Source organism: Ogataea polymorpha, assembly GCF_001664045.1.
Source record: "Ogataea polymorpha strain NCYC 495 leu1.1 chromosome Unknown OGAPOscaffold_5, whole genome shotgun sequence".
Taxonomy (NCBI): domain Eukaryota; kingdom Fungi; phylum Ascomycota; class Pichiomycetes; order Pichiales; family Pichiaceae; genus Ogataea; species Ogataea polymorpha.
In genome coordinates, this window is record NW_017264702.1 from 92,875 (window position 1) to 114,367 (window position 21,493).

Genomic DNA, 21,493 nt, shown 5'->3' on the forward strand with positions numbered 1-21,493 from the left:
TTTTCAAATGTCGGAACTAGTTTCCCGCTATATAGTTTCATAGCGACGGAAATTTTCTGAACGTTCAGTTATAAATACTTTGTGTATTCTTAGACATGGGAACCAAAATGGCCGGTGTGAGAATCGCAATTGATAGAGGAGGAACATTCACCGACTGTGTTGGTAGTTGGGACTCCGACTCCGGCAAGAAAGATGTTGTTATCAAGCTCTTATCAGTGGATCCTCAAAACTATCCGGATGCAAATCTAGAAGGTATTAGAAGACTGATGGAGATTTATACTGGCGAGAAAATACCCCGTGGGAAGCCACTCGACACGTCCAGAATTCAGCATCTGCGTCTAGGTACCACCGTTGCCACCAACGCTCTTTTAGAGAGAAAAGGAGAGCGCTGTGCTTTGGTGACGACCCAAGGGTTCCAGGATATTCTCCGCATCGGTAATCAGTCCCGGCCACACATCTTTGACTTATCCATTGCCAAGCCTGACGTCATCTACGAGAGTGTTATCGAGATCGACGAGAGAGTCACTTTGGAGGACTTTGTTGAAGATCCGCAAAGAAATTACACGGCACCAAATGGAGTTGACCTGGTCAAAGGTCTCTCTGGGGAGACTGTCCGCGTGCTCAAGAGGCCAAATGAGGACGAGATCAGAAGCTTGCTGACGGTCCTGTATGGAACCGGTATCCGATCTCTAGCCGTCTGTTTGCTTCACTCGTTCACCTTCCCAGACCATGAGCTTCTGGTTGGCAGAATTGCCGAAGAAGTTGGATTCACTCACATATCGCTTTCCCACAAGCTCACGCCAATGATCAAGCTTGTTCCAAGAGCCAACTCGTCAGTGGCAGATGCATATTTGACCCCAGAAATCAAGAAATACTTGTCTGGCTTCGAATCAGGCCTCAAAGACGGTTTAGCCAGCGTTGCACATGGAAAGACCTCTGGTGTTAAATGCCAGTTCATGCAGTCGGACGGTGGTTTGGTCGACGCTTCTGGGTTTTCTGGTCTGAGAGCCATTTTATCTGGTCCAGCAGGAGGTGTCGTTGGCTACTCCAAGACCTGCTACAACCCTAAGAATAAAATTCCCCTGATCGGTTTTGATATGGGTGGAACATCCACGGACGTTTCGCGGTTTGGGGACGGTAAGTTTGATCACGTTTTCGAAACCACCACTGCCGGCGTCACAATTCAGTCTCCACAGCTGGATATCAACACGGTGGCTGCTGGCGGAGGCAGCATTCTTGATTTCAAAAACGGTCTCATGACGGTCGGCCCAGAATCTGCTTCTTCCCACCCGGGACCTGCCTGCTACCGCAAGGGTGGCCCATTGACCATTACCGACGCTAATTTGATTCTGGGAAGACTCGTGCCAGAATATTTCCCAAGCATTTTTGGGCCCAACGAAGACCAGCCACTGGATATAGAGGTTGCTGAAAAGAAATTTCAAGAAATGACAGACAAGATTAATGCCGCTCATCCACATCTTCCACCGATGAGCATCCAGCAGGCCGCATGGGGTTTTCTCAAGGTTGCCAACGAGACCATGGCCCGTCCAGTCCGCCAGCTGACAGAGGCTAAAGGTCACGTTCTTGCCAAACACAGACTCGTTTCTTTTGGAGGTGCCGGTGGACAGTGCGCGTGCGACGTGGCAAAGCTGCTCAACATCTCTGTTGTGCTGGTGCACAGATTCTCTTCTGTTCTGTCGGCATACGGTATGGCGCTGGCTGACGTTGTCGAGGAGGTGCAAGAGCCTTCCTCATATCTGCTGGAGGATAGCACCCGGTCTATGTTGGAGGCCCGTCTGGAAGCACTTAAGCAGCAGGCATCAACATCTCTGCAGGCCCAAGGCTTTAAGAATGAAGATATCTCGTTCGAAGAGTATCTGAATCTGAGATACCAGGGAACAGAGTCTGGACTCATGGTGGTTAAGGGCAAAGACTGGGACTTCAAAGAGAATTTCTTTGCTCTCCATAAGCGAGAGTTTGGGTTCATCTTCGACAAAGAAATCATTGTGGATGACATTCGTGTGAGAGCCATTGGTAAAGGGCTTGACAGACAGGAAGAGGCCATCGATGACCAATTGCAGCGTCTTGAATCTGAAAACCGTCTGACTGCCGTCTCCAAAAGCAAAGTCCAGTTTGTCAAGAAAACATTCTGGGGTGACGAGGATCTAGACACTCCTGTGTACAGACTAGAGCAGCTTGATGTTGGCACTCAGATCGTCGGACCTGCTATTGTCGCCGACGGTACCCAGACTAACGTGATTCCTCCAAAAGCTACGGCTACCGTTCTGAACGCACACCTTGTTATCCAGCTAGCTGAGGAGAAGAAGCCTATTGCCACGGGTGACGAGGAGATTGTCGTGGAGCCTGTTTTGCTGTCCATTTTTGGCCACAGGTTCATGGATATTGCTGAGCAAATGGGCATTTCGTTACAAAAGACTTCCGTGTCTGTCAACGTGAAAGAGAGACTCGATTTCTCGTGCGCTTTGTTCGATCCTCATGGAAATCTGGTTGCCAACGCCCCCCATGTTCCCGTGCACCTGGGATCCATGTCCACCTGTGTTGCTACCCAGGCCAAACTCTGGGAGGGAAAGCTGAAACCTGGCGATGTGCTTGTTTCCAACCATCCTTCTGCTGGCGGAACGCATCTTCCGGACATCACGGTGATCACGCCTGCCTTCGACGGCGACAAAATCATATTTTACGTTGCTTCACGGGCACACCACGCAGACATCGGAGGAGTTTTGCCAGGGTCCATGCCTCCAAACTCAAAGGAGCTGTGGGAAGAAGGTGCTACTTTCTACTCTGAGCTGCTGGTGAGAGATGGAGAGTTCCAAATGAGCAAGATCACCAAGATTATGTTGGAGGATCCCGCCAAGTACCCCGGTAGCTCGGGAACCAGAAGATTGTCCGACAACATTTCCGATCTGAAAGCCCAGGTTGCAGCAAACCAGAAGGGTATTTCTCTCATCGAGAGCCTGGTAGACGAGTTTGGACTTCCTACCATCATCAGATACATGACCGCTATCCAGGAGAATGCCAAACAAACAGTTTCTGCTATGCTGGACAAGCTGATCGAAGAGCACGGCGAGGAAAACCTTGTTTGCACAGACTACATGGATGACGGCAGTGCGATTCAATTGCAAGTTCGCAAGGACCGCGAGGACGGCAAGGTTGTTTTTGATTTCACAGGAACCTCTCCTCAGGCCTACAACAATTTTAATGCTCCAAGAGCCATCGTTTTTTCTGCCATAATCTACTGTCTGCGGTGTCTTGTGGACGAGGACATCCCGATGAACCAAGGATGTTTGGACCCTATCAAGGTGGTCATCCCTGAGAGCTCGCTTCTGTCTCCCGACGACGGTTGTGCTGTTGTTGGTGGAAACGTGTGTACCTCGCAACGTATCACCGATACATTACTGAAAGCGTTCCACGTGATGGCCGACTCCCAGGGATGTTGCAACAACTTCACCTTTGGTACTGGTGGAAACAGTCCAGACGGGAAATATTCTCAGGGATTTGGATACTACGAGACCATTGCTGGTGGCCACGGAGCGTCTGCCAAATGGGAGGGAGTTTCTGGAGTCCACACGAACATGACCAACACCAGAATCACAGACCCTGAGGTTTTCGAAAAGAGATACCCCATCATTCTGCGCGAGTTCTCTATTAGAAAGGGCTCCGGTGGTGATGGTATGCACAGAGGAGGTGATGGTGTCGTAAGAGACGTGGAGTTTAGAGTCCCTGTCACGGCTTCTATTCTTTCCGAAAGACGAGTGATTGCGCCACATGGAATTGCTGGCGGCAAGGACGGTGCCAGGGGCGTCAACCTGTGGATAAAGAAGACGAAGGACAGCGAAGGTAAGGAGTCGGAGCGGATTATCAATATCGGTGGCCGCTCTTCTGTCCAGGTGGCAGCAGGAGACCGCATTCGGATACTCACTCCCGGAGGAGGTGGATACGGTGCTACCAGTTCCGAGCCTAAAAAAAGAGCCCAGCAGAACGGGTGCCACAAGTTCACGTTCTCTGGGTCGCTGGCCGCGCGCAACAGAATTCAACTGGAAAATTAGCATTAGTTAAATATTTTCAAGACACTATCCAGTTTCAGGTTTAATTCATCCCATTCGCCCTCGCAAGTGCTTAGGACCGTAATTGCTCCGCCAGCACCGCATCTAAAACATCTGGTCGTCTCGGTGGAGCAAAGATCGTCTTCGTAATTAAACAGCGAACGGATGACCACGCTCCAGTCGGCATGATTATTCACAGACCAGTATCCGCATACCCCAGAATACAATCCCCTTGGAATTCTTTCCTCAAGGTCACAAAGAATCTCTACGCTGCGTTTTTTCGGTGCACCTGTCATCGACCCTGGCGGAAGAGAGTGTCTCAGTAAATCTATTCCCGAGTAGCTGCTGTCTTGCAACCGGCCCTCAATAACTGAAACCAGCTGATAAACAGTGTGGTACTCTTCCACGGACATGAGCTTCGTCACCTCGACTGATTCCAGCATCTGGTAGAGGTCGTGGCGGATCAGGTCCACAATCATGAGGTTTTCTCCAATCTCCTTTGGTATTTTCAGCAGCTCGCAGGCTCTGGCATAGGTCATTTCTGAGCCCTTTTTCACGGTCCCCTTTATCGGTCTCATCTGAGACACCATGTTGTCCCAGCTGAGAAACCGCTCGGGCGAGGTCGACAGAAGCCTTGCGTCACCAAAATCCAGATAGCATGAGTATGGGGAAGGGTTGCTTTTAACCATACATTTGTATATTTCCCAGGGCGCGATATTCTTCGGAATGTGTATTTTGGTCTGCCGAGTCAGACATAGCTCGTATGAGTCGCCAGTGTGAAGGTACTTTTGGCAGTCGTTAAAGCTTTTTTCGTAGCTTTTTCTGTCTGGCTTCTCCACTTTGGCGTTCACTGAAGATAAAAAGCTGATTTCTCGATAACTTTGCAACCGACTCTTTGCTTGCTGTATCCAACCCTGGTCTCCTGGACGAATAGACACCACAAACGTGTGCCTGTCGTTGCTGGCGATGAAGCGGTCCACGAAACAGAGCCTCGTGCTTGGAGTCGGTCCTACAGTGATCTTGTTCACCGTTAGTGGTACAGATTCCTCGTACGACAAGAACCCAATAAATCCCCCAACAAACGGGCATTTCGCCAGTTCCGGGTCATCAATTGTGGGCTCGTAATACCGCTGAGACATATGGTTGCAAATATAAGACCACATCGAGTCTGAATGAGCCTCCATCTCCCCTTTCCAGGTTCCAACTGACAATCCTGCTTCGTGAGAGTTTCCAACTACCAGGCTCTTCCCTGGCTCGGGCAACCCTATTATGGACCATTCTCCCGGCAACGCGGCACTGTTCAGTAAAAGCAGATCAGAAAATTGCTCGCATGCGGATAGGATCTCAACTTTGGGCAGTTTTTCATACTTGTAGTCGTACTCCAAAGTAGTTTTGAAATGCTTAATTAATGGTTCTGTCTGCAAAAGGTGCGAGTCTTTAACAGGAGCGGTTCCTTTTTTTTCAACCAAAGCCCAGAAGTTCGATACAACTGTGCCGCCCATCTCCGAGCAGACGGATTCAGGATGATACTGGACTCCAAAATGAGGATTGTGAGCGTGTCTGGCTGCCATCAGACATTGATCTTCCGAATAGGCGAGTGGGATAATGTCGTCAGTTACCTTTGAAATATAGATTGAATGGTACCGCACACTGTAGAAAGCAGAATCAAAACCATTGAATAAGGATTGTTTGTCGATTGGCGTTATTTTGCTTACCTGACCATGGATAGGGTGATCAAGATACCCCAACGTGCAACCATGCACCAGACACAAACATTGGAAACCGAGGCAAATTCCAAGAATCGGGGTGTTGGGAAAGGATTCAAAGAGATACGGAATGATGCCCACATCTTGCGCAAATTCGGGATTTCCAGGCCCAGGACCAATCACGATAGCATCGACTGATCCAACTAATTTGTCGAGACTCTCCTTCTCACGAGAAAGATCGTACGAATCGTTATGAATTGTTAGCACATGTGCACCTGTCGCATTTTCAACAAGATGGCGCAGGTTGTACGTGAACGAGTCGTAAGAGTCTACTAGAAGAATAGACATTCAATGAAAATGCTGTTGAACTAAATTTTTCCATTGCGGCTCGAGGATAAAAAAAAAGTTGGGCCAGCCGCATTTGATGCGAATTATGAGTACTCAAAGCATAGTTAAGACTCTGACGCCGTCTTTTGGCCCCTCTTTTGAGGTCGTTCTCACGCTTCCGAGCAGTAGACCTCTGACAAATGTCCGCAACACACTTCCAATCACAATTCACCTAAGCACCGAAGGGTCAAATACTAATTTGGGATGTTACGTATACTCCATCGTTGATACAAGAAAACAATCTAGCACGCCTCAGGTATATCAGACTTTGCTTAACAATGCTTCAGAAACTCTCGTGGAGCTTGGGAAGCGAATCGGACAGCTTGTGTCCAAAAAATATAACGTCCCCAGCTACGTTAGTTTAAGTGGGCAATTTTCACATACGGAGTTCATCGTTGTCATTCAGGAAACGCTTGCACTGATGGAGGAGTACTGGCAAAATACGAGTCAATAGAGAAATTAGCATTAATATTTACCAGCGAAAATCCTTGTAAGTCCACTTTTCAGTGATCTTTGGGGCGTACTTGCGCTTCTGCTTCACAGGCTTTCTGGCCTCAACCTTACCTGAAGACTGTAATGCGCGCATTTGGTCGTACAACAGATTGCCTTCTGGCTTAAGTTTGCGTAAACTATCGCTCAGTTCGTCGCTCAATTTTACTTCCAGCAACCCTTCAATAGGTTGGTGTTTCGTTCCTAGCTTCTTCTTTTCCTTGGCAACTTTATCCTGTTTGGTTCTGACATTAGCGGTATTTTCTTTTGTTAACAGCTCAGGTAACGTTTCTAGCTCCTTGATTTTCTGTTTCAACTCCTTCATTTCGGTCTCAAGCTTCATCCTCTCCTTATGTCTCTGTTCCCGATTTCTCTGTGCCTTAGTTTTCTCCTTATTTTTGACAGCTGGATTTATCGACAGTTTTGTCACGTCACCTGCATCTTCTTCCTCATCCTCCTCTTGTACATCGTCTTCTGGGACCTCATCATCGTCAAAATTCTCAATCAAATACTGAATTTTTTCTTGGTGCTCCTGCAAAGCTAATTTTTGCTCCTCCTTAGTGCTTTCCTTGAATGATTCCGTCTTGATCAGTTCCTGCCAGCTCTCAAAAGATGGATTATAGGACTTTCCTTCGTGAGGTAGAGTTTCCACTTCTCTTACCTTGATGGGAGGCTCTGACAGGGTCTTAGGAGCTTTCGTACCGGGTGTATAGCTTGCGAGACTTGGACTCTGCTCGCGAGACTCAGGTTCAGACCACACATCATAGATTTTGTTGACTTTGACCAGTCCCTCATTGCTCACTGCTGCTTGGGCTTTAGTCACGCCTTGAACTTTTCCAGCCAGTTCCATCAGTTTGTGCACTTCTTTCTTGTCAACTCCCTGAATCTTCCGTTTATGCCTTTCGGTCTCCAGACTGGGCACTTTAGATCGTTGGTTCAATATTTCTTGCGACTTAAGAGGCTTGACGTTTTCGCGTTTCATCTTCTTCACCACCTTCTCATCAGCTTCATCGTCTATGAAAAAAAGGTCTTCAGAATCAATACTATCCAAAGCCTCTCCATGTTGAATCAGCTCTTCACGCCTCTGCTCAAGCCCTGACTCAATATCATTCAGGTCTATGTTCTTTCTCCATGCTTTCTTAGTTTTCCTTGAGCTCTGTTTTGTCTGTGGTCTATCCAATTGCATGGCTGATGGATCTAAAAATTTATCAAAAAAAAAAAAAAAAAAAAAAAAAAAAATGCCTCCAAGCGTCGCGTCGATCTAATTCCTGTTGGTGAAATACTGTATTTGGTAGTTGATCGTTTCAATTCAAATGACTACGTTGATTTTACTTCCCTGTCATTCCGTGTTTACTGCCGCTCAAACTAGTAATCCTAGCCAAACTCAATTGGAGCCGCAGAATAACGGACCAGGGTCTAGCCAGTGCGACTGGATCCTAGCTCCATTTCAGTACGAAGCTAATGACCACCTCTCTTTCGTGGAACATATCCATAAAGCAATTGAACTCCTGAATGCAAATTCGAACGCAAGGCTGGTTATATCTGGAGGATTCACCAAAGATGGAGTGAGCATATCCGAAAGTGATAGTTATTTACAAGTTGGGCGGCTGAGAGGCCTGATTACCGAACAAAACAAAGACAGAATATATTTAGATGAGTATGCCCGTGACTCCTATGAAAATTTACTTCTCTCTATTGCCCTTTTCCGTAAACAAACCGGAAATTTTCCAGAAAGAACTCAAATCGTTGGTTTTGAATTTAAAAGATACAGATTTTTGGAGTTGCATGCAAAGGTTCTGAAACTAAAGCATGTTGAATACTTCGGAATAGGACCCAATTATCCCGATGCTGCAACTCTTCAGATCCCGGAGCATGAATGGCAAACCAGACGTAAGTGCTACTTTGATGAACTTCATTCCAGCGAAAAGAAATTTGCAACCGATCTGTTCGAAAAGGACTGGTTTGGCTGCATTGGATCTAAACTATACCAAAAAAAAGTTTCTAGGGATCCATTGAAACGCGGCAACGGTAAAGAGTTTTATTCACAAGATACAGAGCCTATCCTTAATGCATTCCTAAGTTTTGAGCAACTTACTTTCCCTGAAGCAAAAGCCTTGTATGATGATTTAGGGCCTTTCCCCTGGTAACTTAATCTTCGGGACCATTCAATAGATTGAGCAGCTCTTGTTTCCTCTCTATGGCTTTATCCATCTGCTCGAGTTCTGCTTTCAGGAATGCAATCTCTTTATCCATGCTTTCAAATGTTTTTAGGCCGTCGTCTACCCTTTCGAACTCATAGTTGTCAACGTCATTCAGGCGGAGGACGTAATCGTGGTACTTAATCAAAGTCTCACGGTGGCTGATGGTGATGAAAGTGAATTTTTTAGCTTTCATCATCTCGAAAATTGCATCCTCATAGTCATAGGATATCGCGTTTGTTGGCTCATCAAGAATCACGAACTTCTTTTGATGAAACAGCACTCTCGCCATTATCAATTTTTGGCGTTCACCTCCGCTGAGCAATGTATGCCAGCTTTTCTTACCGTCTCCCAAACCGACATTGGAATTGTATATCTTGACACTTTTACCGTTGACGATTAAATCATCGGTCATGATGGTTGCAGTTTCATTTGGATGGTAATCAAGGTTTCCGAATCTTTCTAACAAATAGCCGAGACCGACTTCATTCAAATAGGTTATCAATTGATGATCTGTGTATCCCTTTTCAATCATTTGCAAGTGGTTTAGGGGATATATTATTTGATCTCGCAAGGAACCATTAATGAAGTAAGATTTCTGCGAAACATACATGATTTCGTTAGGTGCAGGCTTTGACAGAAGTCCACGATATACCGGCCATAGTTCCGAAATGATACGTATAATGGATGTTTTCCCAATTCCATTCTTTCCCAAAATCAACAAAGTTTCGTCCAGATTTATTTTGAAGTTCAAGCTACTCAGCAATTTGGTGCCATTAATTCCTTCTGCAGATGGCACTATCACTGGGATATGTTCAAAACGGAGGCCAGGATACGACGTCTGAATTGTTCCGTTGATTCCAATGTGGGAGCTGGAAGGAACACGCAATCTCGAAGTGAAGGATGTAAGCTTCAGTTGAGAGCCGAACCCGTTATAGGCCATTCCATACTGGAAATTGTGATCGTGAACTTGATGCAAATTGAGTAGCAAAGTAAAAATGCGATCTGTTACTCCACTCAAGCTACTGATGTCTTTGATAGAATACATCAAACGAGATCCAGCATCAGCCATGTTTAGCATCAATCTCTTATTCACAATGAAACCCTTGATGCTGTCTGAATCTGCCGAGTTATAGTTTAGCAAAATGGGGAAACTGGAAAAGAAATAGCCAAAGGCAGGCCAGGCATATCTTAGAATATACTCCTCCAAAAGTCCATAGTTGAACTTTGCCTTGATCTCCAAATTTGAATGCGAAAGAAGATTGTTGAATATTTTGTGAACTTTACTTTTTTCAATCTCAATTCCTTTATAGAACGAGATTTCCTCGCAGTTGTTGATTAGGTTCAGATTGTAGTTGTAATATATCCCTTCTAAGTGAGTTTTTGTTTTCCAAATTCTGCTGAAGTTGGGTGAGTGGCGCTTCAAAAACCATCCGGTCAGAAAATAGCACATCAGAATCCCAGAAATGCCTGCGCTACCAATGTTGTCGCGTAGATAGATGGCAAAGAAAATCAGATCCACAGTTGGCTTGCCAACATTTGAGAACAGGGATGTCAAGGAGTCGCTAAACTTCTTGATGTCTTCCGTCAGGTATTGATCAACGTAGTTGAAATCCATCTTATACACATCAGAGTGATTCTGGTTAAATTGTAGCTTATAATACACCATCCTAGGGTCCATGTAGAGGTCATGGCAATATCTGACAAGATTGGTCCTGAAATTGAGAGCAAGACGTGTTGTTAAGAATTTGATTCCAGAGTTTATGTATGAAGCAGGGAATGCAAACAAGAACCAGTAAATGATGCCTCGCAAAAATGCTTTTCCTCGGAGCCCTATGAGATCTTTCACTATTTGTCCATCTAACCTTGTAACCAGTAAGCTCATCCAGGTTCGCGCAACCAAACAAAGTAACTGACCAACGAGGATAGTGCTATTGGGATGCAACACTTTTGGAATAAGAACATGCCGCCAGATAATGTAGAGCTTTTTGAGGAACTTGGACTCAACCACGCTGTCTGTCATATCGCTGAACTCCGTGTCGCGAAGGAACTTTTTGAAAACTAGTTTGTCGTGTTCATATTTATCTGGATTTGTGCGATCTATTTTCACCTTCAAATTGTTATTCTTGTAGGGAACGTTGATGATCCGATAAACGGAACCTTTTTTGTAAAAGTTCCGTTTTGAAAGATCCAATCGACTCCTTTGAAGTGACTTCAGCTTGAAATAGTTGATCAACTTGACCACATTGTATATAAGCACGAAAATAGAGCTGGAGGAAATGGATAGCAGGAAGAGCAACACCGGTTTTGAGTTCAAATTGATGTTGAGGAACTTCAAAGCGCGGCTGTTATTCCACAAAAGCCTTGACAGGCTCTGTTTCACCGATGCCTTCGTAATATCTAAGCTCATTGCTCACAACTCAAAGATTCTCCACTCGTTATATACTTGCGTATGCTATCACATGCGAACGGGAGCGTTTATGGCTTATGTAATCCGGGGTAATGAGGAGAGCAGCGCGAAATCAAAGGTGCCTATTAGTCCATTTTGGCAGACTGGAAAACGAAATAGTCTGTGTGAGTAGTCAGGCACTCCATTCGTTTCCCCCTAGTGTAAGTCCGACCCCATTTATAAGAAATGGGATTTGCAGCCAATGATAGCCCGATAAACTGTAATCCTTACTATTTTGTACGGTGTACGGGTGTTTCCCAAGAGGTCATCGTTTAAATTTGCGCACCAGGAAAATAATGATGTAATTTAAAATTTCCCGATGATGCTCAATAAACTTTCAATGGCCTCGAGAATGCCATTAAGGATGCCCGTGGCTTCTCTGATGGCCAGAAATTCTACTCTACAGCAATTCAGACTGACGCACCAACAAAATCTGCACCAAACGCAGGTAGATGACGACTCAAATAATGACTTTATGAACACCAACAAGTGGTCGAAACATTCTTTGCCTGATAAAAGCCTACCGCCTCCGCCACCTTTAGAGCCTTCGAAACCCAAAACAAGAAGAAGAAGGCAGCTCAAACCGCTCAAATCTGTGATTACGCTTACGCCCAACGCTATACTTCATTTGAAGCAATTAATGCAACAGCCTGACCCAAAGCTCATACGAATCAGTGTGCGGAACCGCGGTTGTTCGGGGCTGTCATATCACTTGGAGTATGTTTCGCATCCGGAGAAGTTTGACGAGCAAGTGGAGCAAGACGGTGTAAAGGTGTTAATTGATTCCAAAGCGTTGTTCAGCATTATCGGATCCGAAATGGATTGGATAGACGATAAGTTGAGTTCGAAATTTGTTTTCAAAAATCCAAACAGCAAAGGCAGCTGCGGATGTGGGGAATCGTTCATGGTGTAGAGGGCGGCATAGGGTTATTTATTTATTTACTTTCAATGCATTAATTAAACTTAGTTACTCATTACTTTATTATATTTTTTGGGTTTTATCAATCAAAGTGGCTTACACTCCTTTTTAAGCCAGTTGTACTCGAGGCTCTTCTTCGGTAGTTTAGATTCGTAAAGTTGCCAGATCTTCTGATGATAACTGTTAATGTACTGCTTTTCCTCGGGCGAAAGCATGTTCACGTCAATTAGTCTCCGGCAGTACGGAACGGTAGTCACCGTTTCAAACTCCAAAAATTGTTTACCTTCAAGGGATGTTTTGTTGCTCTTCTTGACAAAGAACATGTTCTCGATGCGAATACCGTACGCTCCAGGTTTGTAGTAACCAGGTTCATTGGATATAAGGTGACCAGGAGTCAAAGGTGTGGAGTTATATTGTGGCCTGTAGCCAATTCCAACGCCCATAGAGTGCACAGGTCCATAAGTATCAACTCCATGACCTGTTCCGTGTTCATAGTCCAAGCCGTGTTGCCACAAAAACTGTCTTGCAATGCTGTCAACCTGGTAGCCAGTATAACCTTCGGGGAATACCAACTTAGCCAGTGCTATGTGGCCTTTCAAAACCAGCGTATAGTTCCTGATTTCCTCTTCAGTGGGGCTTTTGAAGTGGAGCGTACGCGTTGTGTCGGTCGTTCCATCCAAAAACTGGGCTCCCGAGTCACATAGATATATTTTGTTTGGGTTTATTATGGTGCTGGTTTCTCTTTTTGGTGTATAGTGAATGATGGCAGCGTTAGACCCTGTAGATGAAATAGTCTCAAATGATGGTCCCTTGAAATTGTCCAACTGAGATCTAAATTCAAGAAGCTTCATTCCTCCCTCATATTCGGACACAAATTCGTCCTTATTGATAAGTTGATCTTCGAGCCAAGCGAAATATTTGATCAGCGCCATCCCGTCTTTAATTTGTGCATTCTTTTGGTTTTTGAGCTCGACTTCGTTCTTCACTTCCTTCATTTCAGCGATTGGAGAGTCGATTTCTAGGAAATTCTTGGCAATTATGCAATTCACCATTTTCCAGGAAGCTTCTTTGGTAAGCAGAATTTTAGCTCCTTGAGAATTGAGCTCGGAGGCAAGCTTCCTGATATCCGACCATATAGCTTCGTAATTTTTGACTTGACAGCTGATAGATTCCAAATAAGTTTTTAGCTTGTCAGAACTGACAGACGAACTATTCGAGTACAATGTCAGCTTGTCTTTTTCAATGATCAGATAACTGTAGAATAGTGGATTGAAATCAATGTCTTTCCCTCTCAAGTTCAGCAGCCACGCAATTTGGTCCAGTGCAGATAGAATCAAGGTGGAAGAGCCATACTTGTTGAAATACAACTGCAATCTTTCTATCTTAGACTGGGTACTCTCTCCAGTGTATTCGAGTCCCAATGGAACAATCTCGTTGAATTGTCTTAGCGGCATTTCCTCAAATAGTGACCAGATCTTATCAATCAAGTTTTCGCGAACAGAAACTATCTTGACCTTATCTGTGTTTTTCTGCGACACCAACGATTCAAGAGTCTTGATTTCTGAATAAGTGAACAGTGTAGGGTCAACGCCAATTTTGACTATCTCACCTGAATCACATGCCATTTGGACAGCTTGTTCAACTGTCCATTCCTCCCAACTTGGCTCTCCTGGAAGTCCTTGTTTCAACAACTGCCAGTTGAAATCTAGTTCGTTGGCAGCTTGAATGAAATAGCGTCCATCAGTTGCTAAAGCAGAAAGCCCCTCTGGGGTTTCATTCATGCATGTAATATCCCTCGTAACAATAGCCACACCTGAAGAACCCCCAAACCCACTGATAAAAGCTCTTCTTTGGTCAGGTGGGGATGTGTACTCTGATTGATGGGCGTCAGCCGAAGGAATGACGTAGATGGCAATGTCGTGCAGTTTCATCTCAACCCTCAGTTTTTCGAGTCTCAAAGAGGTATTAATTTCCTTGGTAGAACATTTTGAGTCGATTGTATAAAGAGAATCTCCCGTGCGCCTTCTTGGAGACAAACCTGGAGAGGAGCCTCCACTCTGACTTGCCTTTAAACTATTAGTGCGGTTGATGTTGATACGCTTGAGGTAAACTGATGAGCGTCTCCCTTGACGGCTCAGGAGACCCGGAGAACAAGTGCAATTTGAACAAGGTCTGTTTGAGGCACCGAAGCGCCCCTGTCCGGACACTTGTTTTATTGTAGTTGCGCCCGGCGTTCCATTACTTGAAATAAGGGAGAACATCGATGGCTTGGGGTTCATAGTCTGTGACATTTTCTAATACCAAGTCTAAATCGACTATGTTGTTCTTGAACTTGATGGTGCTTAAATAAAGGTACTGTAAAACCTGTTCTGATTAAAAAACGTCAAAGAATATTCTTATTTCAATTCTAATTGAATATTCTATCAGCTTACTTTATCTCGCAAAAGCTACACCCCTACACCAAATCAATTTAATCTGGCACGGCGGCAGATTTCAAACTCTATTGGATAGCCTGTCCTAATTTCTAAAATCAACGGCGATGTTTGCATGCTCGACAATAGCGCAGCGGCGAGTGCCACCTCTCTTTGTTATTCAGGAGCTTTAACAATAGCAACACATTTGCTAAAAACCAACAGTTATGTAAGCAAAAAAATTTTCGCCCTCGCTTCGCACTATAAATACGACCCTAAGGTCGCCCAAAAAATTTTTTTTTTCTTCGTCGACGTACTTCATAGGATCATTTCTATAGGTCACGTCTCTCTTTGACTCTTCAAAAGAGCCACTGAATCCAACTTGGTTGATGAGGTAGATACCTTTGTGTCCTAGAGTGAGAAAAGCTAGCTTGACCACGATCCTTAGTGGTCTGGTCATCTACCATATGCCTTGTTTATCAAGGAGCGATGATCTCGATCCATCACACGTACTTCTTCGGAAGGGGTGTTTTGGATGGACGCAAATGGCTGTCTGACAAGTTACATTAACTCTTGTTTACATTTGTTAATGTGATTTGTAGAAACTCTCTATGTTGGGTCGACCATGTATAAAAGATGTGTATAGCTTTTATACTAAAAAAAAAGATTTCAGTTAAAAATTATAGCGCAAAATGTAGTAGGTAAGGTATATTGGAATATAATTATTTCCAAATCAAATTAATTTCTTGTCATATGAATGTTTATCCGGAGGAGGAGATCGTTGCGGTATGTATAGTCTATTGTGGAAGAAACTAATTTCTAGTTGGTCGATGCGTTGTACAGCTCGTCTACCGATGTAATTGAGATCCAGAAAAGGCTACAAGAATATCAAAAATCCGAGTATGGATGGACGATGGCTCACCGATTGCTGAAGCATCCATCGATGAATTGCAAGTTCTTTGGCGCTCTCACATACACGGTCAATCTCAATTTGCATATCGGAGAGCTAACTAAGACTGAAAATGAACAACAGCTTAATCAAATTCGAATTACTCTGTTGAATCAGGTTCTGCAGCTGATCAATAATGGTGCTGTTCTACATAGTGGCATGTTTGTGATCAAAAAAATGCTGTCCAACCTTTCTTTGCTGTTTATGAATAGCAGTCGAACATGGACCAATCCCCTATTAACGTTAATCAACTGCGTCGTTTTCGACCAGGTCTCTAACTCTACTATCGCCAATAATCAGATTGATAAGGCCTTGAGTAGCCTTCCGTTCTCAAAAATATATGTCCTGTTGATTTTCGCTCAGATATTAGCGGAGGAGTTAGTCAAGAAGGAAGCGACCAATGTGTCCAACGTACAAACACATCATTTAGTCCATGAGCATTTATTTCCAACAGTTCAAAAGTTGATGACATCTCTCCTTAATTTATCGCCCGAACGAAAGCTCATAGATACATGGCTTGACTGTCTTGTGTCGTGGGTGGGGTATGCCTCAAAGGCTGAGTTTGACTCCACTGAACGCTATGATCTAATAGAACTTCTTTCAATGTGTATTTCGCTCGTCACAAGCACAGATTACGCCATCTCACAAAAGGCCATTGAGACGTTGAGCGAGGCCTTAGAAACAAACCCTTCATTTTTCAATAGTCAACTTAAAGCGGACCTGCTATCGATGCTATTCGGCGACGTTGGAGTCCAATATGTGAGACATTTTAGCTCCCAACAAGACGAGAAAAGCGTGGCAGACTTTGCGAGGTTGATCATCGCGTTTTTGGATACAGATCTCAAATCACTGTTACTTAAACTGAATGATGATGAGAATGCTTACATTTTCGATTTCCTGATTGTCCTCACGAACTACCCCGGGACTCCCATAGAAGAGGAGTCAGTTTCCAGAGAGTTTGCTGATTTTTGGCTTCGATTTGCAGACTACTGTATATGTGAGGATACGACCCTTCAAACACTTCTGAATGATAAGCCAGGTGGCCACCAGGCTCTTTCTGAAAGAATCAAAGCCCTTTTTGAGAGAGTCACTCAGATATACTGGAATAAAGCGCATGTTCCGGAAGATGAGGAAGGCTTTTCGCAGTATAAGCAAGAATTCGCTCTTTATAGAAGAGATGTCGGAGATCTTTTTGAGTCTGTGTATCCACTGGTTAAACTTCCACTGATAATCAATCTCCTAATCACCATAGAAAGAAGTATACAAACAGGGAAGTTGGAGGACATTGAACCGTCTTTGTATCTGGTGACTTGCATTTCCAAAGATTTTGGCGATGGAGAGGTCAACCATCAATTGGTTCAACACTTGAGTGCAATATTAGATGCAAATCTTTTACCTATCGTTTTGCAAGTGAAGACTGATCGCTTCAGGTACCTTGTAAGCACCACTATTCAATTCTTTTCAAGCGCAGACTGGTTTTACAAAACAGAGACCGGAACCAAGTACTTACCTCAGATACTGAGCTTTTTATTTGACTGCATGACGAATACAAACCTATATCAACTGTCAAGCTCAAAGGCTATCTCTAGTATTTGCAGTCAATGTAGGTACTCTCTGGTTGAATTTTTGCCAAGTTTCGAGACCATCATCACGGAGATGATCAATAACACAACAATCGATCCAGTTGTTAGGCAACGGATAATTAACGCATATGCTTCTATACTAGAAGGTGTGAAAGATCCCGTGGTTCAAGGTGAAAATCTTTTTAAGCTATTCGACCTCTTGGATAAAAAATCCTTGTCAGTACTTGAAGGACTGGTCACTGCTAATCCAGATGAACGCGAAAGAATGGTTGATTATTTGACGAGCTTGGTCAACTCTGTCAGTGCCGTTGGAAGAGGCATGCAACTACCTGACGACGTGGATGGGTATTACACACAGGACCAAGAATCGAAAGTGCGTGAATATTGGACCACAGATCCTTTGGGAATACATGCCAAACTGCTAACAATCATTACAAACTTCACGATGACCAACGAGGTTTTATCTGAAAACTACCAGATAATCGAGGAGGCTGTCAATTTGTTCAAATGTGGGCTCACAGAACCACTTCCTGGGCCTTTTGTGTTTGACTGTGCCACCATTTTACAGTTTATCGTGACGAAATTTAACTCATTGAAAAAATCCGATGCATATCCTCTATTCTACTCCTTGTTGAATTCGCTGGTCACAGCTCACTACAGGACTCTGGATCTCGAAGCTCTACATGGAGCGATCGACACTATTTTTCTATCAAAAATCCCAGTCATTGAAGACGATCCGGATCTTGTTCAATCGAGTTTCAATCTTTTCAGCACGATGCTCAGTACCAGGCCTTCTTTGTTACTTTCGAATGAGAAACTGCTCATGACCCTGTTGGAGTTTGCGTTCGGACACTTGGGATCAAATGAGCGATTTGTTCTGAAATCACTGGAAAAGTTCTGGACAAGATTCATCACTTTGAGAAAGGGGGATAGGCAGGACACGGTGATGGTCAAAAGATTGTTCAATGAAACCGAGCTGGGCTACGTGCTGACTTTCAATGTGCTGAAGTATATGTTTGCTACGCAGAGATCCAATTTAGAAACCTTCATTGAGATCATAAAACAACTTGTGGCCAAGTATCCTTTGATGATGAGCAAATGGCTACAGGAAGCGTTTCCAAAGCTTAACGAGGAAAGAGAAAAAAAAATCCAAAACTGGGAGATTTTTGTGAAGAAGATCATGCTTACTAGAGGTACCAGGAGTGCAAATGATCTGATCAAAGACTTTTGGTTGGAGGTGAACGGACTGATCAATTATAACTAATTCATTTAACGGTCAGCGAAAATACACTAGAATAAGCCATACCCATCACACCGAGTAGCTGCTGAGAATTTCGACAAGAGCTTCGCACTCGGCAAGATAATCGACCTTAGCGAGACTGGCAACGGTGAATCTAGCTCTGTCTTGACCCTGGTAGCTGTCGACTTTACCACGAACCCTGAGTAAGACCTCTTTAAAAGAAATGTTCTCATTGATGAAATTTTTCAGAGCGTTTTCTCCTACACTCTCGATACTTGGGTCCTCTGCGTCGTTCTTGAGCTTCAATAGCTCTGCAGCGCTCAATCCCAAGAGCTGGGCAGCCTGTTCATCGAACAACGTGAGCCACATTTGACCGGTCTCATCCACAACTGACACAGTCAAGATGTATCTGTAATTAGGCTCAGGATGGTTGATGTTGCACTTTTCGCATCTCCAGGTGCCATTATCCTGCTCAAGCAACTTTTTGTTACAACCTTCGCTTCTGCATGCTGGATAGCAGAAGTTGTCCGTCTTAATAAAAGAAATGGTGGCCTTCAAACTGAAATAATCAGGCTTATCTTTTAATCCCAATTTTTCGTCCTGAACCTGTTTAATAGTCTTGCGTTCCAGAATTGATTGTTTGGACGTCAAACTCGTGGCACCCGAAGAGCCAGATTCAAGGGCAATGCTTTTGAAGTTTTGGTGTGATCCTTGTGCATCATACCAGCCTTTGATCTTATAAGCTTCCTCGATATCGGGGTTTACAACAATCGTAGCAGCAGGAATCAAAGAGAGACTCTTTCCTCCAAAATCTTGCACTCTGCAACCTTTGAATGCGACCACTGACCCAACTGGAACATCGAATTCTCGAGCGTGCTTGTTCCACAAGCCGATATTGACTGCGAATTGCGATTTGTCGACTAAAACAATATCTCTTCTGTCGAAAGGTTTTCCAGTGGATTTGGCAACAATCTCCTGCTTATCCTTGACTTCTTTTAGGATACCAATGACATCGATGACGGCGCCATTCTCAAGGTTCTGAACCTGATCGAGCGGAACAAAATCAAAATGGAGTTTTGGAACGTCGGAGTCATCGTCGCATGGCTCAATGATGGTGTCCTTGTCAAACTGTAACTCGTACTGGTGCTTCAAGTTGGAGAACTGTGGTTTGGCCATCTGCATGGAAGCCTTGCTGATGTAGAACACCTTGTTCTCTTCCAGCAAATCCCAAAACTTTTCAGCTACTTGGTTAAAGGCAGTGGCTCTTATCTCTCCAGTCTCATCCAACAGATTGACATTGAATAATTTGCCATCGCCTCTTTGGTTGGACCAATGTTTCATATCACTCTTAAATGAGACTCTGGCCTTGATGGTCCACGAGTTCTGATATGGAGACAACTGATCAATGGAGTACAGGTTTTGATACTTTGGCGGCGGTTTGGAAACGGTCTTCTTAGGCATGACTGCTGCAGGAGACGGTGTCATCGTAGAATCCCGCGGAGGAAGCTGTCCCTTGAGCAAATTGTTGTCCTCTGGATGTTCCTTCAGGTAGTCATCGAGGCTCTCGAACTTGATCTCGCTCTTTTCTCCCTGTTCAACCACCTCCGCACGATCCAGAACCAGGAAAATCTTACCATTATTAGTTGGCGTGATCTCATATTGCGTGATCTTTAAAATGCAGTATCTCTTAAAGTTTTCAATGGCATTTTGGGCCTCGCTAGGCTTGAACACACCATTGATAGCATATTGGCCATCGTTCAACATAAGTCTCAATCTTTCTCCCGTAGACTCGGGGATCGACTTAGCCTGATGGGCCTGCAAGTAGATCGCATCTGGCATGACGCCATCCCTGCAAATACTTAAAATAATACCGGGCTTTAGCATTAGGGAAGATAAGTAAATTGCCATCAAATATTTCGCACTTTTTATTTACGCGTCGCATCTCACCATAATACTGGTGTAGAGTTGTATTCACAAATTGATCTTCTTCAAGGTTTTGTCCTTGCACGCGACATATAAGATACCAGGAATTGCACAGAAATCGTTCAGCCCGTAATAATCGCTGAATATAGAGTCAATTTTTCCATTGTAGTCGACGATTGCCACCTGTCTCTGAAGGCAAAAGATTTTTCGGTCCGATATTTGTATTTTGCGAACTTCCTCATCGCTATGCAGCTCCCATATCTTTTCGGATCCTCGAAAACACCTTATCGTGCCATCAGAATGGCCGGTCACCAAAATCTCCTTATTAGCAGCGAATGCCGACATTTTGTCCCCAGCTGAGAACTCACCAAGAAAACAGCGTGTTCCCAAATCGTACGTTGACACCACACCGCTTTCGTAGCCAACCAACAGGTTTTTGTTTTCTGTCTCGTAAAATATGGAGTCAGATACTGGCCGAGCATCATTCCCGGTCTCCTCAGTATCTATCACAGCGAGTCCCACCACAGGGTCTGTCATATTTTTCACTCGCCGGAACTCCCAGACTGGTTGTCCACTGGCACACTCCCATATGTAAAGCGCACCATCACGCGCTCCAGAGACAATGTTTCTCCCACGTCCTATGGCAGCGAGGGCTGTGAGCATTGCTGTATGCTTGCGCATCGTTCTTGGGTTGCTTCCGTCCAGCACAGACCAGATCTTGATGCTGAAATCGAGACCAATTGTCATGGCCACCTGTTTGCTTGGAAAGTATTGTATTTGTAGAACATCTGAATAGTGGGCGTTGTCCACCTCAACACACTTGCCGTCGGAACTAATAAACTTGAGCTGTCCCTGTGTGCCACCTATAGCACGTTGGCCATCGTCTGTGGCAGCCAGACAGCTGATTTCATAATCAGCATTCGTGACCGACAAAGGCTGTTTCAGGGTGATGCTCTTGGATCCATTTTTCAGCACGATGTCTCCGTGCTTCTCTTCAAATTTCCATGCTCCTAATGAGACGATATCTTGGCCAGTACACTCAAAGTCGGCTCGCTCGTCATTGATATAGATCCAGAATCTTTCTTTCTCCACCACGCCCCTTTGCACGTCTTGTATCACGTACCGGAAATCATGCTGAATAATGACCTTGTCTATCATCGGCTGTGCAGAAAGTT

The 21,493-nt window shown here is 44.4% G+C and overlaps 9 protein-coding genes across 9 annotated transcripts; 3 read left to right on the forward strand and 6 right to left on the reverse strand.

Annotated features, from left to right (window-relative positions):
- The first annotated feature begins 81 nt into the window (after window positions 1–81).
- OGAPODRAFT_88885 (uncharacterized protein) lies at window positions 82–6,006 on the forward strand. Its single transcript, XM_018356920.1, has one exon. The coding sequence runs from the start codon at window positions 96–98 to the stop codon at window positions 4,065–4,067; it is 3,972 nt and encodes a 1,323-aa protein (XP_018209636.1). The 5' UTR covers window positions 82–95; the 3' UTR covers window positions 4,068–6,006.
- On the reverse strand, window positions 82–6,118 carry OGAPODRAFT_101109 (uncharacterized protein; the record flags this gene model as incomplete). The annotated part of the gene is made up of 1 exon (XM_018353017.1): window positions 82–6,118. The coding sequence occupies one exon, from the start codon at window positions 6,116–6,118 to the stop codon at window positions 4,070–4,072; it is 2,049 nt and encodes a 682-aa protein (XP_018209635.1). The 3' UTR covers window positions 82–4,069.
- Window positions 6,119–6,612: 494 nt separating this feature from the next.
- OGAPODRAFT_94547 (uncharacterized protein) lies at window positions 6,613–7,832 on the reverse strand (the record flags this gene model as incomplete). Its single annotated transcript, XM_018357558.1, has 1 exon — window positions 6,613–7,832. The coding sequence occupies one exon, from the start codon at window positions 7,830–7,832 to the stop codon at window positions 6,630–6,632; it is 1,203 nt and encodes a 400-aa protein (XP_018209637.1). The 3' UTR covers window positions 6,613–6,629.
- A 354-nt stretch (window positions 7,833–8,186) lies between these two features.
- On the reverse strand, window positions 8,187–11,254 carry OGAPODRAFT_94548 (uncharacterized protein; the record flags this gene model as incomplete). The annotated part of the gene is made up of 1 exon (XM_018357559.1): window positions 8,187–11,254. One exon carries the CDS (start codon window positions 11,252–11,254, stop codon window positions 8,795–8,797), a length of 2,460 nt encoding a protein of 819 aa, XP_018209638.1. The 3' UTR covers window positions 8,187–8,794.
- Window positions 11,255–11,610: 356 nt separating this feature from the next.
- OGAPODRAFT_16730 (uncharacterized protein) lies at window positions 11,611–12,251 on the forward strand. Its single transcript, XM_018354630.1, has one exon. It carries the CDS (start codon window positions 11,646–11,648, stop codon window positions 12,204–12,206), a length of 561 nt encoding a protein of 186 aa, XP_018209639.1. The 5' UTR covers window positions 11,611–11,645; the 3' UTR covers window positions 12,207–12,251.
- Window positions 12,252–12,289: 38 nt separating this feature from the next.
- OGAPODRAFT_16731 (uncharacterized protein) lies at window positions 12,290–14,543 on the reverse strand. The gene has a single exon (XM_018354631.1). The coding sequence runs from the start codon at window positions 14,501–14,503 to the stop codon at window positions 12,299–12,301; it is 2,205 nt and encodes a 734-aa protein (XP_018209640.1). The 5' UTR covers window positions 14,504–14,543; the 3' UTR covers window positions 12,290–12,298.
- An 833-nt stretch (window positions 14,544–15,376) lies between these two features.
- On the forward strand, window positions 15,377–20,221 carry OGAPODRAFT_94551 (uncharacterized protein; the record flags this gene model as incomplete). Its single annotated transcript, XM_018357560.1, has 3 exons — window positions 15,377–15,409; window positions 15,447–15,983; window positions 16,074–20,221. 3 exons carry the CDS (start codon window positions 15,377–15,379, stop codon window positions 18,417–18,419), a joined length of 2,916 nt encoding a protein of 971 aa, XP_018209641.1. The 3' UTR covers window positions 18,420–20,221.
- On the reverse strand, window positions 15,447–20,221 carry OGAPODRAFT_101122 (uncharacterized protein). The gene has a single exon (XM_018353018.1). It carries the CDS (start codon window positions 20,157–20,159, stop codon window positions 18,465–18,467), a length of 1,695 nt encoding a protein of 564 aa, XP_018209642.1. The 5' UTR covers window positions 20,160–20,221; the 3' UTR covers window positions 15,447–18,464.
- An 86-nt stretch (window positions 20,222–20,307) lies between these two features.
- Window positions 20,308–21,476, reverse strand: OGAPODRAFT_94553 (uncharacterized protein; the record flags this gene model as incomplete). Its single annotated transcript, XM_018357561.1, has 1 exon — window positions 20,308–21,476. One exon carries the CDS (start codon window positions 21,474–21,476, stop codon window positions 20,367–20,369), a length of 1,110 nt encoding a protein of 369 aa, XP_018209643.1. The 3' UTR covers window positions 20,308–20,366.
- Between the last annotated feature and the right edge of the window lie 17 nt (window positions 21,477–21,493).